Source organism: Zophobas morio, unplaced genomic scaffold (assembly GCF_036711695.1).
Source record: "Zophobas morio isolate AGI-343-1 ecotype UQ-CSIRO unplaced genomic scaffold, CSIRO_AGI_Zmor_V1 ptg000002l, whole genome shotgun sequence".
Taxonomy (NCBI): Eukaryota; Metazoa; Arthropoda; class Insecta; order Coleoptera; family Tenebrionidae; genus Zophobas; species Zophobas morio.
This window is the reverse complement of record NW_026972107.1, coordinates 27,453,120-27,471,729: the sequence shown is the minus strand read 5'-3', so window position 1 is coordinate 27,471,729 and position 18,610 is coordinate 27,453,120. Positions and strand designations below refer to the sequence as shown.

The 18,610-nt window shown below is 33.3% G+C and overlaps 1 protein-coding gene across 12 annotated transcripts in view; it reads left to right on the top strand.

Moving 5' to 3' along the window:
• LOC135132413 (protein turtle) overlaps positions 1-18,610 on the top strand; it is a 257,464-nt gene that overhangs the window by 223,191 nt on the left and 15,663 nt on the right. For 9 of the 12 annotated variants that reach the window (XM_064060557.1, XM_064060548.1, XM_064060517.1 and 6 more), the window contains 2 exons: positions 5,041-5,241; positions 15,106-15,333. In XM_064060557.1, the coding sequence (XP_063916627.1) occupies positions 5,041-5,241; positions 15,106-15,333 (429 nt within the window). The remainder of the gene's footprint in view (positions 1-5,040; positions 5,242-15,105; positions 15,334-18,610) is intronic. The other 3 variants (XM_064060531.1, XM_064060572.1, XM_064060523.1) reach the window with 1 other exon arrangement.

Genomic DNA, 18,610 nt, shown 5'->3' with positions numbered 1-18,610 from the left:
TTATAAAGGTGGGCCAACAGAAATTTAAAGTTAACAACACTGTAATAGCACGTCACTATCGCAAACCCAGCTTGGTGTGCTGGGAGGATTGTTAAAGTGTTAGGGTCGCGCACATATTTATAACATATTTGAAACAAGACGAAGTTGCCTTTAAGGTAAAAACCACATTCACGATGTCTAAAACTAGCTGAAAGATTTTACTTATTTGCATATCTTATAATAAACTAAAATGTATTTGTTGTAATTCGCCGTTCTGGTACTGTCCCTTCCAATAATAGTTGTCGTTCACTCCATACATTAATAACTTTTTTTCAGTATGTTCAATGCACTTTTTCTATGTATTTGCGTTACAGTTACTTAAAGATTGTTCCCTCATATGCAATACTTTATCGTCACCATAACCTTCTTCACCTATATGTTTGTTGCAGTAAGTCTTAGGATTAGCCCAAATTAATTCAATAGCATTAAACTGACAGTGATAATGGGGAAGGCGCAATACATCATGTCCATTTTGTTGCAACAATCGATCAACAATATATTCCTTAGGTTTTTTTTGATGTCTGGCTAAGTATAGCAGCTCGTTCTTTTGCATTGACGGTTCATATCTTACACTGTTCTTAACTAGCCATTGTTGAATACCAGATTTTCACCAGGATGTACAAGGTTGTTTTTCAGCAACAGCACGATGATATGAAGCGTTATCTATTATAATTAGTGAAGGCGCCTCTAAATTTGGTATCAACTTCTCATCATACCATTTAGTGAACATCTCAGCATTCATTTCTCCGTGATGGTCCATTACATTTGATTTCGATCCACACAGCAATCCAACATTTTCAACAAATCCAGAGTTGCGTCCTGCATGCAATATAACGTAGCGCTTGGCATAACGACCTTGTGGTCTTCTAACGCTCTTAGTGCCACCATCCTGACAAGATTTTATGACATTTCCTTTAGCAAAAACCCATGTTTCATCTGAGATCATATTTCTCGTAAATTCGGATTCTTGCGTACAAAATGGGCCCTGTGCGCGCCAATACGTGCTTTCTCCATTAATACTTTTCGGATATCATCTTTTCTATATTTGAATTCCAAGTGAAACAGTAGAAGACGAAGAGTACTCACACTCACATCCACTATTTCCTTTCGTTTTAATTCGTGGTTTAACGTCTGCAAAGTAATTTTCCTGAAAACATTAATAATTATCTGAATGAATCATTATCACCTACTATCTTTACACATATCATAATAAACTGATTTAGGAACTTCCATTTTTATAAGCTCATAGAGGTCGTTTGCCTTGAGAGATTTGCGATTTGGTCTCGACTTTGATGGGCTGGTGAAAACATCTCCTTTCTGGTTTTAGTCGTAGACACTGTTGACAAACGCCTAGAGCATCTGCAACTCGCTAAAAATTCAAAAAGATATTGTAATAAAGCAATAAAAATTTCCATTGCTTTTTATCTTACTTGTTCTATGGCATTTAACGACAACAGGGGACCATTGTGCTCCTTTTTCATAGTAAAATACTCTATGAGATTAGCCACTATTTTCTGAGCACGAGAGCTCAAAGGTTTGCCGAGCATGTTCACTTTTGCCGCAAACGAACAAAAAAGTTAACAAAACAAACGCACAGAACAAACAACACAACTAATAGACTGGGTTAGTTGTGATAAGAGCTGTTTTGGAAAATAGAGATTAGCAATTAGGAACTACGATTAAAAACACTGAAGTAGAACCAAAAACGACGATGACAATTGACGAAAAAGTCACAAGTATACAGAGACATTGCATAGTTTCATCTCTTTTCAAGTCAGAGGATTTTGTGAAATAGAGTAACTGGCATGTTGCGTAGCATTGGTATTGGTAGACATACATTTCGTAACTTCCTTCTTTGTGTAACGCGTAAAACGAAGATCACTATCGCAATAGTTGTTTGAGTTTGTATGATACTTTGGTCACGTGTTTTGTAGTAGCTATTTATGTTACAAGTAAATAATGCATAGCTTTATTAGACGCACTCTTTTATGGCTGAGCGAGCTTGCTCGCAAGGCCAATAAAGAGACAAGTACATGTACAATAATGAGGCAGATTATTGACTGTGGATAGTATTGTAATTGAGGTGATTATGATTGAGTTGAACATAAAGATATATAAATCAGACATATTTACGTTTCATATATACCACCATCCACAACATTTGATCATTATTCTACATTTTTGGATCATTTTATAAACAATTTCGGCCACTACAAGCACAATATTATAATAATTGGAGATTTCAAGACGCCGTCTTTCACCAGTGATCCAAATAGTAGACAAAATTTGACACTAATAAAGTTTATGAATTTTTTTAACATGCGTCAATTTAGTACAATTGAAAATTTACACGGTAATATACTTGATCTTGTTTTTTCCAATATATCTTGTGCAGTTGAGAGATCCGTATCGTATATGGTACCAGAGGATACCACCCATCATTGTGCATTCATTTTATGCATCGTAATCAACCACAAAAGCACTTTTCAATGATAGATAGCTACTTTTAAGACATTCAACTCTTAAAAGGTGGGCTTCCCGGCTTTATATAAATAAATCGTTGTACGACATGGATTGGTTATACAAAGCAGCTAACAGTGAAAATGCCTGCAAAACTAAACTATTATCCTAATTGTGTGAAAGTTAAAACATGAAAAACTTCATTATCCACCGTGATTCACTGTGAAGTTATTAGACATATTAGAAATAAGGAATATTAATTATAAGATGTATAAAGGAAGCAAGACAACATATTATTTTAACTTATTCTGCGATTACCGTAAACAGACGAAAGCATTAAATAAAAGAGCATACACTATTTATTTATGAAGTGTTGAAAATGTGCTAATTGATGATCCAAAAAAATTCTGGGGATTTGTAAGTAAAAGAAGAGGAAGTACTAGGATCCCTGGAGTCGTGTATAGCAACGACACTGTAATTGCTAACCCAGAAGGTATTGTTGGCGCCTTTGGTGACTATTTTAGCAGTGTGTACATCCAGTCGACGAATATAAACAGAAATGCCAATTTGTTATCCAACGTTAATGTGACCCCAAAGAGGAGATTATCAATGAGATGAATATTCATTCACGTCGGAATTAGATGCAATTAGAAGTGTTATCATCAGGGATTGTGCTTCAGTTCTAGTTGAACCTTTATTTTACCTTTTTATACTCAAAACATCTACATTTTCGGCTTTATGGGGAACATCTATTATATACCCGATGCTTAAAAAGAGGAGCCATCTAATATACGTAATTATAGGCCAATTTCCCTACTATGCAATTTTGCAAAGATTTTAGAATCAATTCTCTACACGCTATTTACTCTGCTATAAAACTGTCCTTGTCCATATTTTAACATGGACTCATGGAGAAAAAATTGGATATGTGAGCCCCTTCTGGCAATTGTTTAGTTCTTATTTAATAGGTCCGGAACAAATTGTCAGATATTGATCCAAACCAAGTTCTCCGTCGAGTGCCTTCATCAGTTATTGCATTACCTCACAACTTAGTTCCCCCTTGCATCCTGGTGTCTTCGTGTTCGCATTACGTTGTCTGTACCAGTGTGTTATGTAGTGTATCTCGATCGAAACCTCATAATTTAAAGTTTGCACTATTGTTCTTCAAAAGACTCCATCGGAACTTCGACATGGCCCGTACTGTACGGGACAATGATAAACAGACACAGATTGATATACTGCTATGAAATAAACCCATACGCCGCCTCAGTATGACGCCTATAGGTTTTCTCCAGGGCTTTCTAGTATGTGACGGCGGCTGGGCGGTATTCGCTAAAGAAAAGCCTGGGAGCGGATATCGTGATGGATAGTCTAGATTCTAGAAAAACCTCGATCGCGAAACATTTAGAAAGGGAGTATGGGTTTAAATAGAGGCCACTTTCAGGAACGATGATTATTCAGTCAACGAGTCGAGTCCAGTCAATGTTTAGAGAACCCGGTCAAGTTGCGCCGGGATTATTTTGTACATAATCGAAATCGCTGAATAATAATTAGTCGTGTATATTTGAGTTACTGAGAAATAAATTGTTGAATTTTATTGAGGGTCTACTAATTGTCATTAAAGTTGACATTTGCATTTTAAAACTCCACAGAAGGAATTATTTGCTCGCCAACAATGTGGCATAATCATAATTATTTCTGATAATCAGCATAAGTTAAGATGGAATAGTAAGTGAGCTTGTACGTAATGTCTTTTCCTTTGCGTTCTTGCAAACAAACTTAACAATAGGTCAAAATATCAAGTGACGGATTAGTTACTACAATAAATTACTAAATCCACGTTTAGAATTCACAATCCATAGTTACGTTGTGGACATTTACGAAGGTGAACTGCCAAGTGATTTTTTCATTATGATTCAACATACAATAATACTTCCCACAAATTAGATTGCATGCTCGTACTGCTCGTACACTTCCCTGATTTTTATAAGTGAAGTTACTCATTACCTTTAGTTTTCGACGTATTTGTCAATTTTGAATTGTTCGTCAATTAAGCTGATCAGTTAGTATCATTAATTGACCGCTGTAGTATAGTAGGCGTTTAATGCACAACTTGTCACCATATTTAAAGCTTAAGCTTTAAGCATTTGTTGCACATATTATAATTTAGGAGTTGATCTTCGAGAGACATTGAGAAACACCCCGCGTATAATTTAATTTTCATGGTTAAAAGGCAGCCAGTTTCAGGCTACTGTTGTCTTCTAAATAACAACGATTAAAACCAGAAAATAAGTCGTCAGAACCTGGAAGCATACTGCATGTTTTTTTTTATGTACTGTAAATACAACGTAACATAAGTGTTTATTGCAAGCGAATGGCGAACGAAGAGTTTTTCATTGTTTCTCTATAGACTATATACTTACGATAACTGAATCCAAAAGAAGTCAGTTCTGTTCATAATATAATTAAGTATAACTTGTGCTTTCTTTTGGAATCAGTATCTAAAAATCTTTTAAGAGGCAGTTGGTATATATAATTTAGAACTCTTGCATTTAGGACCAAAGCCAGGTATCCCTAGAAATTTGACTGTGACAGAAATTAGTAATGGTTTTTTGATAACGTGGCAGCCACCACTGGAAAGGGCCAACCTAATACAACATTACTCCATAAAGTACCGAACAGATGGTGGATGGAAAACATTGAATAAAGCTCAAATTCGACCTGAAGATACTCAGTATTTAGGTGAGTATCAAAATATAGTGTTACATCATTTTAAATTTCTCGCATGCGCGACACGTATTCTAAATTCAATAACAGACATTTATTTTTAGTTGCTATACCGGTCAAATACTATTTCACGTGGTCCGTTTTTTAAAAATCGAAAAGTATTGAAAGTTTTTAACATATTTTGAAAGAGGATAAAATACCTTGAAGTAGAATTCTATATAATGAAATGAGTTACGCATGCAACAATTTTTTTATTATATTTTCAGATGAAAAATTTAGTGATAAAAAATGAAATAAAAGAACCATATAACAGTAATCAGTATCAAGGGATTGTTCACAAACTACAAAATCTGACATTTTCGCTGTAAAAGTTGTGACGTCATCGACATTTTTTCTCTCCTCAAGCAAATGTTAAAAATTAGAGTTACAATAAAAAAAATAACCACCGGATATGTGAGGAAAAAATGAACCCATTCGAAAATTTTGGATAAAATATTGTTCATAAAAGCTTTATTCTATATTGTATAGACACTCTATGCATTCTCTAAAATTAACAGAACATACATTTCATAGAATACGTCTACTTAACCAGTTGTAATGCGCCAGGCCGTTTCTGATAACCTAAGATCATATATGTAACTATACTTGTCATCTTTAATATGTATGTGCTTAAGTTTAGTGACGACTCGTGCATGGGATCAATTGATCAATAACCCCCTCAAAAAATAAAAACTGAACTAAATATTTTTTTGTCAAATTTACCTCGGTTAGTCGTGATATATTCGTATGCAATAAGAAGAAGGAGAATTTTGTTTTTTATGTTCGAAATATGCCCTAGTGTGTCTATACAAAGTATGTACAATAATATCGTGAACATGAACAATATATTCTAATAGATGCTTTGTTACGTATTTGAGTTTTTGCATATTGTCATGATATTCTTTAAAATACGTGAACATAATGATCTGGTTGCAAAAAAAATATATATGTAGTGAATGTAAGAATTTTTTACTTGTTTTTGTATTGGTTTTTAGATAAAACCAATACAAATATTTTACTTTCTGTGGTAAAACGCGATCTCTTTCTGTTCGCATTGACAAACTGCGATTTTATGAAAGCGACTTTAGATTATTTTCAATTGTGTCAGCAAGTTGGACTCTTACTCAAATTTCGGTACGACCAATACAAATGTTTTTTTTTTCTGGGGGTTAAATTTTGAACTGATTTGCAATCAAATTATTGTAAAATTTCCTTTTGTCGCTTTGTTCTTCCTTTCTGTTATGAGGTGTAGAATCAGCAGCTGCGGATTTTTGCGTGTTAGCAATATTGACCACTATTACCATTCAAACTTGCAGACATTTCGGAATCATAATTGCCGCATAGACCAGGCCGCGTTCTAGGGATTTTCGCCTCTGCTGTTTGGTGCAGATTTGCCGTATGTCGCACTTGGGCGAAGCGAAACATAGTTTAGATTGAGTGCTGATTTGCTCCATGTCCAAGCAGAAATCGATTCAGTACCGTTATCCGTTTATTTATGGGTATATTTTTTTACCAGTTAATTTAAGTGGATGGTTCTGTGTAATGGTAATAATAGCCGCATAAAATTCACTCACCAGATTTCAAAAGCTATTAAATCCAAATCTTATTGTTTATTTTTTTTTACGTCTCGAGCGTAAGCTAAGAAAGTATTGTAATCAAGTTTATCAGGCGACTGGCTACTTTTATGGCTTCTCAACGTTTCATGACTCCTATAATACAAAAACATAGGTCTCTCGTTTCCGGTTGATTAAACGCTGACCAACATTTGTTATCATCCTCACTAACATATAACGTAATCTCCAACTTTTACAACAGTAAATATTATATAAATTTTATAAACTAACATACTTTTTCGTTTGTTGTTCATTGAGTTTTTACCCTAAGCATCCAGATTGAATTACCATAACCCTAATTTCATGATATTTTGAAAACAGGATGTTCTACATAAAGAAAATTAAAAGAATTTGAAGTAATGTATTGCTTTATTATTAAATATCTACTCATTTACAAGAGTTATTAAAAATAGCAAAAAAAGTATTCAAGTCTCTGTCCAGTTTAATACCTTACCTTACTAAAATAATAAGTTTAATGAATTATGTAGTCGGCAAACAATGACGTTTAATTTATACTTATAGGGTTCACGGCATCTATTTTTCACATTGCATGTTTAATTCGGACTTTAATATGAGAATATAATTTATTTATTTTTGTAGTTTAGTAGTACCTGGCAGTTTCAGAAAACTGTATGTTATTTAAAAATAAGTACGTGACAAATCACGAGGCCAGGCAATCTAGAGATCTGACTCCTTCGCTGCTCCGTGGTTTGCGCGGGAAATACTGCATACTTTTTAGGTGAAAGGAGTATATGGTAAGCGAACGTAGGAGATGATAGACAGAGAGCTAAAATATAGAGCTAAAGTATTGGAAAGGAATAGGACAAGCTTACGTGCGCACACCACAGCCTCCCTTTCTCTGAACAGTTGGGATCATACCATAGTACCATAAATTATAATTGACAAAGAGTTCGCAAAGGAATCCAACGGAAATATTTATACAATTGTTTACAACTACCAGTACAAATAATTATTTTATTTTCTACTGAAAAGCGTATAACTATATTAAGTACTAGATAATATGGAGTTAGGGGTAATCAAATAGATTTGAAATTTGGTACTCGGTATTTCGTTCACAATTCAAAATTTAACAATGGAAATTAACAACGCAATATTTGGATTCTACAATTTTTAGGTAAAATCAATGACTGAAATGAGTTTTATCAAATGCAGATTTTATATAAAAATAACGAAAAATAAGTTTCTTTATTTTGAAAATATTTATGTAGAAAAAATCGAATCAAAACATCAATAACGTAACATTTATTGTTCATTATACTTAGTTAACTACTTCACCACGCGATTTCTAATATCGTATGAATTTTTCATTTATTTCACATTATTAGTCATTGCCATCTTGGTTGTTCTGCGCGTGAAGTTGATTAAGAAATCTTAATCTTAATTATCCCTTAAAAATGTATTTATTATCTGTAATTATTGACGTGGAAATATCATTTCTACAAATAGGAATACTACAAAAAATTGTGAACTCTTTTACAGGTGTGCAGCATAATAAATTTTGTTCACTAAAATTTTAGGGAAAATAAGTTCAATCATTCCCGAGAAAACATTAAATAAATATGTTACTGTTAAGTAAAAAATTCAATTATTTGTTTATCGACCAACAAATCTATTTGAAATTTAGATTTGTAAAATTTCGAATCTAATAATTTGAAACTCAATCATTCTTAAAAAAAAATCGAAAGTAGTTGTAACAACAAAAAAGAGAGCACAATTTATAGTTGTTTTTTTTTTAATTTCAGATTCATCAAAATTGTTAAGTTTCTGTTTTATTTATTTTACATTTTGAGTCATTCCCATATTACTTGTTCTACGCGTGAAGTTGACTAAGAGTTCGTTCCAAACCCCAAACTTAACGCTGAAAAGCAAAACAGCAAGCAAGTGCGTAAAAACGGATAACGGTACTGTATCGATTTCTGCTTCGACATGGGGCAAATCAGCACTCAATCTAAACTATGTTTCGCTTCGCCCAAGTGCGACATACGGCAAATCTGCACCAAACAGCAGAGGCGAAAATCCATAGAACGCGGCCTGGTCTATGCGGCAAACCAGTTCTCAGGTGACGTATTAATAATCGACATCAATGTTATCGACATCAAATTAAGGTCTGTAGAAACTCCAGATATTTCTGAATTGTCAAAACGTAATGGAACTGCAAATTTATTATAATTAACGTACTTACTTGTAGAAGCAGTGTCAACAAAATGGTCTTCACACAAATACATTTTTGTGTCAAAATAAATACTCAACTTTTTGAATTAAATAATGGTTCATTGCTTCAAACAACCGTTACCTAATGTATTCTACAAAGGGAAATGTAAAGAATGAATATTTTTAATGACTCTGTAATACTTATGCTGCACTCGAACATAATGGGTATCTGGATTTGTAACTAGCAATTTGTTTTGCATGTTGATAAATTGTAACTAGAAGATTTAACTAACAAGTATGTTAATAGAAATTACCTCCTGACACAGTCTACAATCTTCTACAATAGGTCTGTAACCTGCAAAAATAAAATATTTTTATATTCTGCACCCTCATGTAATACCAGAAATTCAATGAAACGAAGAAATATTAACAATTTATAATGCATATATCAGATTGCTGTTTCTAATACACTTACCAAACAATAAAGTCGAAGCATATGTACTTCAGTTTATGCGTTTATGTCAGTCTATTATACAAATCCCTAATAGAAAATGATAATAAGTAAAATCAGCAGCAGTTCTAAGGGTACGTGTCTACTGAAGAGCAACTCTCACGAGAGTTCTGATTTTAATTTTATACGATACTTGATCTTAAGTTGTCATTTAAAATTTCAGAGGTCTATTATTGCAACGAATTCAGTTATTACGAAAAAAATACACGTAAAACAGACTTATCGGAGATGACTGTCGCATTTCGAAATGCGTTCGTATTGTGAGAGTCGCTCACAAACTCGGAGAAACCAGGTAAAGGCGATACGCTTATACAGTTGAGGGCAGGCCCGACCATGGCTTTACGGGCTGATTTTGGAATTATTTCTCGCAAGCGCTCTCTCAAGTGGACACGGACCTTAACAGTCTCTTCTTTCCCGAAGACACGGATACTTATACTTGTATATCTTGTACATTCTTCAAACCGTTGATAGTTTGTCACCCCTAAAAGGTGTGTTTCCATTTACTAGTGAGGTCTTTTAAAAAAAGGGATGTAACAAACAGAACTCTTCAAACTCTTAAAAAATCCTTATCAACAACTGGTAGTTAGAATCTCTACTATAATATACGTGGTAATCACACAAGTAGAAAGGACGTAAAAGTCATTCTAGTTTGCACGATTCTAAAAAATTGTATCTTCCTGAGGAACTTAATATAACAAAACTGCATGCTATCTATAGCGATATCTACTTGGATAATCCTGTTTCGTATGAAAAAATATTGAATGATATTATTTTAACACAAAATTCGGTATTTCGTTTGGTTAGCCTAGTAACATAGAAGAATTACAAGCAGAGTGTCGCAGTATTACCACACAAAATAAGGTTCGTTTCTTGAAAGCAAGCACATTTTAAGATAGAAAAAGACAGGCTAAGAGGAGAGCAATGAGAAACACAAAATTCGCAGCAGTTGCGATGGACTACCAGAAGAATCTCACATTGGCTAATATTAGTACAAACATAAACGACAACTTTCCTTTTATTACTTCCCGAGCGTAAGCAAAGGAAGTATTGTAATCGAGTCCGTCGGCAGACTCTCTACTTTTACATTTTCTCGATCTTTCATCAGAAATAGGTGCCCCGTTTCCGTCTGTCTGTCCGTCTGTCTGCCGTCCCGGATTTTTATTAGACAGATAATCTCCGAAAATACTGGTTGTCAAATTTTGTATTTATATTAGGTATATCATGTAGATGGTAAAACACTAACCAAAATTTGTCTAATCATCCCCACCACTAATATGATGACGTCACTTCAAAATTGTACATAGTAATTGGGTTTTAAATTGTATCAAATAACATATAGTCTTACACATGTAGTTTATGACTCCGAATTGAGATTTTACCCGAAACGTCCAGATTTTTGGAAATAAAATCAAAATTAGGAAACAACATTTTGACATTTAATTTAGAATTTACAAACCCGAATGCTTTGAAATCTTGCAGATGGTTTACAGTTATGATAAGCATGAAAACATTTTAATCACAATATATTTACTTAGCCCCTCCAACAAATTGATGACCTCAGCTCAAAAGTTTGCCGAAAAAATCATATCTAAAATGTACAAAATATGTATGATGAGTTTGTACTTGTGATTTATCTTTCCATTCATATTTTTTGGATTTGCATATACAGGGTGACTCAAAAATATTAATGAATGCGTCAATGTATTTTATTCATTAAATCAGAAACTACAAAACCAAATGCTTTGAAATCTTGGAGCTATTTTAAAGTTATCACAAGCATGGTAAATTTTTCATCAAAATGTATTTGCTCGTCCTCCCTAAAAAATTGATGACGTCACCCCAAAATTTTGCTGAATAAATCCTATCTAAAATGTACAAAATATGATGGGTCTGTACTTGTGATTTATCATTCCATTCATATTATTTGAATTTGGATATACGGGGTGACTCAAAAAAAAAATGAATGCGTAAATTTATTTTATTGATTTACTCAGGAACTATAAAACCGAATGCTTTGAAATCTACTGCGAAAAAAAAACATAATAGGCATGCAGTCGTCACGTTTCCGAAAGCGAGGAAAGTACTGTCTAAACTCTTTAGACCAATTTTTAGTTAATTATGATCAAATGAGAATAATAATAATCATATTCAAAAACATTTTGTTCCATTGTGGCTTAATTAATAATTTTAGTCTTCTATTTTGAGGACACAACTCATTCAAATTAAACTAATTTCTACGTGAGTTTCTTTTGTAGATTTGCTTATACAGGGCGACTCAAAAAAAAAGTTAATCAGTCAATTTATTTCATTGAATAAATCAAGAATTACAAAACTGAATACTTTGAAACATTGCAGACGTGTTAAAGTTATTGTAAGCACTGTAAATTGTTAATCAAAATATATGTTTATTTACTCTCAAAAATTTGATGACGCCATCTCAAAGTTTTGCAGAATAAATTCCACCCAAAATGTGCAAAATATGATGAGTTTTTACTTGCGATTTATCATTGCATTCATATTTTTTTAATTTGCTTAAACAGGTGGCTCAAAACAATTATTGAACGAGTACATTTGTTTTATTGATTTAATCAGGAACGACTGACGGATTATACAAAACACTGATGATGGCAAGCGCTACGTTATATCCCATGCAGGTTGTAACTCAGGATTTGTTGAAAATGTTGGATTTCTGTTTACATCAAAATCAAATGTAATGGACTATCACGGAGAAATGAATGCCGAGATGTTCACTAAATGGTGTGATGAGAACTTGATACCAAATTTAGACGAACCGTCACTGATTATAATGGATAACGCTTTATACCATAGTGCTGTTGCTGAAAAACAACCTCGTACATCCTGGCGAAAATCTGATATTCAGCAATGGCTAGTTAAGAACAGTGTAAGATATTAACCGTCTATGCATAAGAATGAACTGTTAGCCAAACAACATAAAAAACCTAAGAAATATATTGTTGATCGATTGCTGCAACAAAATGGACTTGCGTCTGCCCCCTTACCAGTGTCAGTTTAACGCTATTGAAGAAATTGGGCTAATGTTAAGACTTACTGCAATAAACATATAGGTGAATGCGCGAAAGTCATCAAAAAAGTCATCAATCGCTGCAATGGATGTGATAGACAAAGCTAAAATATATCAATAAAATGCAGAAAAAAAATCTCCCAAAGAATCTCCAAAATAAATTCATATCTATTCATTTGTTTATCCGCGACTTCGTATGTCGCGGTGAAACAGTATATACAAACAAACTCATAGACACAACAATCGTGGGAAAGTAGGACATACGGAGGGCGGAGTACAGGGAATCGCTCGACTAGATGGAGAGAGGATAACGACAATTATAAAACCCATACGAAAAAAAATTTGCTTACTGAGGTTGTGCTTTTCTGTTTTTCACCTGTGTCATTATCATTTTTGGCCACGTTTTCATATGAATGAGTTTCTGAGCCTAAGCTAAGGAAGTATAGTAATCGAGCCCATTGGGCGAGCAGTTTTATGTTCTCGACGTTTGAAGAACCCTAAAGTACGAAAAAAGTGGTCTCCCTTTTCCGTCTGTCTGTATTCTATGTTAGTTTTTATAAGACAGAATGACCGTCCCATTTGTCATTAAATTTTATACGTCTATCATGCTTAGCGTGTAGATAGTAAAACGCTAACCACAAGCTGGCTAATCATCGCCATCATCAATGGGATGAAGTTATTCCAAAATTTGCAATTGTATTTTTTTATTATTATTTTATAAAATACGATACTTCTGCACTTGCGGTATATGACTCCGTGGTCTGTTTTCACCTTAGACATACAGATTTTTGGAAAAAAAATTAACAATTAAAATTGTATAACATTTTGCAATTTAACTTTTTAACTGCAAAACCGAATGCTCTGAAATCTTACAACCGTTTTACGGTTATCGTAGTCCTGGTAAATCGTTTATCCCCTCCTAAAGAATGGATGACTCATCCCAAATTTTTCCAAATAAGTTCTATTTCAAGTCTGCAAAATATTATGACTCTATATTTGTGGTTTACCAATGGATGCATAGTTTCTAGAATTACGTATACAGGATCACTTAAAATAATAAATAACTGAGACAATTTATTGCATTGATTAAGTTAAGAACCCCTCACTCCATTGTCCCGAAAATTTGGCAATACAATACTGTTGTCATTAGTATTACACTGCACCTATACAATCTGATACAGTCCTTGCAAAAATGTTGATGGCGTTATCACAAAATTTTGTATAGGAAAAAGTCACTTGAAACAAACGCATAGCACGTTTCTTTACGTTTACTCTAATATTACATACATATCTTTTTTTTTAAGTTATAAGGGTTATCATAAAAAAATTAAATTCGCAAAATCGAATGATTTTCGAACAAGTGGACTTGTCTCAAGGGCGAGGGAAGTTTTGTCGAAACAACTTTCAACCAATTTTTTTACTTTATAGGAGTTATCACAAAAAAATGGCATTACCAATTTTATAATTTTTCAAAGAAGCGGGATTTGATGGACTGAACTTTAAGGACGAGGGAAGTTCTGTCGTAATAACTTTAAACCAATCTTTTTTAGATATAGGGATTATCAATAAGAAAATCACAAAAATCAAATTATATGAGTTTTCAAAGAATCGGTATTTGTTAGACTGTACTTCAGCGAGGGAGGTTCTGTCGGAATAACTTTCGACCAATTTTTAAATTACTGGAACACGCATCGTTGGTGTACTATTTAGTTGGCCTAAATTAAATTAACGCTTTGTTATATATTAAGAAGACGGAGAATCACTTCAAATAATAACCATAAACAGTAACTAAAGACAGCGATATGGAAGGTGTTTTAATAGGGATAGCGGCCACAGTAGAAATCGAATTCGAGTGTGTGTGCTGTATCATGAATATTTCATCAGACAAAGTGTCATTACCAAACAATCAGCAAAAAGTCAGTGGTTATAGAAATCCAATGTACCAGTAAATATAAGTAGAACAAAGACCCGTTAGTAACAGTCGAAACTGCGAAAACAAAACACCGCACATTGAATCAACTAGGGACGCCACTGATTTTCCACTGCTTGAGTGAGCGTGAATTCATTGGTTTCGCTGTGGGTCTGTTAAAAATGGGTTCTAAATAGTAACTGCGGAGGGAATATACTAAATCACTTGACATACACCTAGTAAAACTTTTGACTTAAACAGCTTAAGTCAAATTATCCTTATAAGTCAAACTGGCTATTGTAAACTTTATAGACCCGAACCGCAGGGATTATTACTGTCCATTGTTGCCACAATGGAGCTGTAAAGTTTTACTAGGTATATGTCCACTGATACAATAGCCAGTTTGACTTATAAGGGTGATTTGGCTGAAGCCGCTTAAGTCATAAAAGTTTTACTAGGTGTTGTTATGTGGGTCATAGCACAGCAAAGAGCACTGAATCCTCCGTCCTCTTAATACAATGTCCTCGAAATTATATCATATTTTTACTTTTATAAAGTGTTTCATTTTTGTATTGGTGACTTTTTTTTGCAGTTAAAAACTTAGTTGGAGGCAGAACGTACTATTTTAGGATTTTAGCATACTCTATGAAAAATTATGAAGCTAGTGAAGAAGTCAAGTTTTCCGTGCCAGCTAGAGTGAAACATAAAGCAATCACAGCAGGCGTCGTGGGTGGAATTTTGTTTTTCATTGTAGCTATAATTCTATCAGTATGTGCTGTTAAAATCTGCAATAAAAGAAAACGTCGGAAACAAGAGAAAGGTATGTAAAATTCTGTGTCTAATTATTGCATGATTCTTAATTTGTTGCTCTTCTGATTTCTGAATATCATATCCGAAAAACTTTACACACCACGGTTTGCCTCCTTCGTAAATGAGCAAATTGATACATGTATTAAAATTCGCAGTTAAAAAAACATGTTATCGTAAAGAGGCAAAAATTTACAGATATAGAAATTGATAAAATTTGTAAAATGCACGGCAAATAGAAACAAGCTAAAAATAAATCATATTTACTTTTGTTTTCTTTTATTATTTATTTTATCTTTAATGTAAATAACAATAATTTATCTAGTTTTATTTTTTGTACCGTTGTAACAATGAACGTTAATAAAATATTTAATAACTTTAACTTGAAATAAAAATTTAAATGCTTAATATATATTAATAATAATATTATTAATAATAATAATAATAAACGTCTTTATTTCAGATACATATACAGTACCTCTCGGAGGCGAAGTTTAGCTTATTCTTACACTTAACAATTATAAATTGAAAGAAGCTTACATGAAAAATAACCACATGGTTCATTAAGAATATAAGATAATCCAAAACATATATAAACTGGGATATAGGATAAAGTTTAAAGACATTAAGTAACCTAGTAATTTAAGAATTCTGTTTTTTTTTAATAAGTTGGAAAATACATATTTCTTAAACCGGGCAATGGGAAGATTCTTAATGTTACGGTCTACAGCATTATGTAACTAAAACAACGTTCAAACAAAGCTGTTGTATGTTTAGGTAAAAGATATAAGTTTTCTGATCTGGTGTTATGGTTATGACGAGTCGGTAATGGTTTGAATTTCTCCAGCAAGTAATCCGGCTTCCGAGACTCAAGGATACGATGTATAGAAGTTAAAACCTGATAGTCATAGGTGTTAGGGACGTTTAACCAACATAATGTTTTAAATTTTTCTGACAAATGGTCGTATTTTCTGATGGGAGTATATAGCGACAGCATGAATTTTGGATCTTCTGCAGTCTACTTTTATGTATGGAATCCAAGCAAGAGTGATAGACAGTAACTCCATAAGATAAGACCGAGCAAATTAATGATTCCGTTAGTTTTTCTTTTTTGATTCTGAAGTTTAGCAGAAACCTGGAAACAATATTTCTAACCTTAGGTAGACCGATTTAAGTAAGTAAGAAATATGTGACTTAAAGCGTAAATCATAATCAAAATGAATGCCTAATATAGTCGAATCAGTCCAATTTAAAACGTTACCAATAATGTTGACTGTTACTACATTTTTCAAGCTGTCACGCTAGGAGAAGCAAATAGCATGACATTAGTATTGTCAGTATTAATTGTTAAGTTGTGCCGCTGCAAATAGTTGCAAACGGCATCAAAGTCAGCATTTAGTAAGATTGTACAAACTGCGTATCGTCTGCATAAGAAAAAATGGTGGAGTGTTTAATGACTTTTACTAAATCTGCTGTGTAAAGAAGATAGAGCAAGGGGCCGAGAATGCTCCTTTGCGGGACACCAGAGCTGACTTTGCCTACTTCAAAAAACATATTGTTAGATATCACAAGTTGAGGCCTGTTACCGAATCATATTAACCGACTTCACATTAAAACCAAAGAACTGCAATTTGGCATATAATAGCTCATGATTTATCTTGTTAAACGCTTTTGAGTAATCTAATAAAACAAGAATGGAAACGTACCTCTGGGCCCAATTTTTTATTAACATGTATGTTATATAAGTTAGGCAAAGAGGAAACTGCGCTATGAGGCTGTCTGAAACTTGACTGATCGGATGGAATTATGCTATTGGAATTGCAGTCAGAACGAAGTTATATCAACATTAGTTTTTGTTCAATGGATCGGATATAGAAAAGTTTCGTAATTAAATGTTTTAGTCTCTGAAAGTGACGTATTTTTCTTGGAACTTAAGAAAGCTCAACCTTAAATTAGAAAAAAAAATAAGTTTATGGTCTGAAATAGCTTCCATATTTAAAGTGCCTTTGTTAATAGCTAGGTCTGGTTCATTTATTACATTAGGTCAATCAATGTTGAAGAAATGTCAGTTTCTCTCGTGGCATCCTCTAATTGTTTCATGCCGTTAGTCATACACTCAGCTAAACGATTTGATAAATTAAAGTAATTAGTATTAAAATCACCACATATGAGAACAGTATCAAATTGACAAAGTAATACATGGGACATTATATCATCTAATATACATCACTCCCAAAGCAATGCGACCGCAGGTTTTAAAGCTAAGCCAAAGATATTCTAAACATTCATTTATTAGAATATCAAAATTCAAAGTTTTACAAGTGATAACATTCCGTACATAAAAACCTACACCTCCACCTCTAGTATTTCTGTCTTCTCGGTAAAGCTTATAGTTAAATCTATGTGATAAGCAGATGACAAAACGTCAGCTGAAAGCCACGTTTCACTAAGACCCATTATATCAAAATATAATAGACAGTATAGGATTGTATTATGCATTTGTAAAAATATCAATACTACAATCCCTTGCCCTGCCTTGTCCGATATGCAATGGGAGCCAACTTGTAGTATGCCCGGCGGGAGCCAATTTACCTGTTAGTCAGAATCCACAAGTGACCGTGGGACTCAACTAGTATGCACCTCCATAAACTCTAACATTATACGGTAGAGTCCCAGTGTGACAGAGTTAAATACCCCAGCAAAAATGATCAGAATAAGGGTAAGAAAAACCAGTCCGTCTGAACGGATGCATCTTTGGGCTTGGGTGTATACCCAAGCCCAAAGATGCATCCTGACAAGCAAAAATGGCAGACCTAACTTTCAAAGCTGGAGTAGAATTATCATAAAAGTATGAGCTTATGTCAAATAATGTTTATTACTCTTCTCACCACCAAAGTTTGCATTTTTGGAATATAATAATTCATGTGCGATTTTTGGAGTAATATTTACATATATTAAAAAGTAAGAACATTAGTCAGTAATAACCATAATAATTTTATTAAAGACAAGAAGAGAAAATACATAATTTTGATAAACAAATATGTTACAGTATGTGTAATAATTAATTTAGAAATACTAGATACTTAATAATTAAAAAACACACACAAATAGTGTAGGATATTTATCCACTAAATTTCAAAATTTCATGTATACTGATTTAAGTAGTAAAGTTTGTACGACTTCAAATAAATAAAATGATTCATTAATAAGACAGTTTAGCTTAAAAGAGTTATAATTTATAAACCACAATACATCAGATCTATACAAACATTCGATTTAATCCTCAGAAG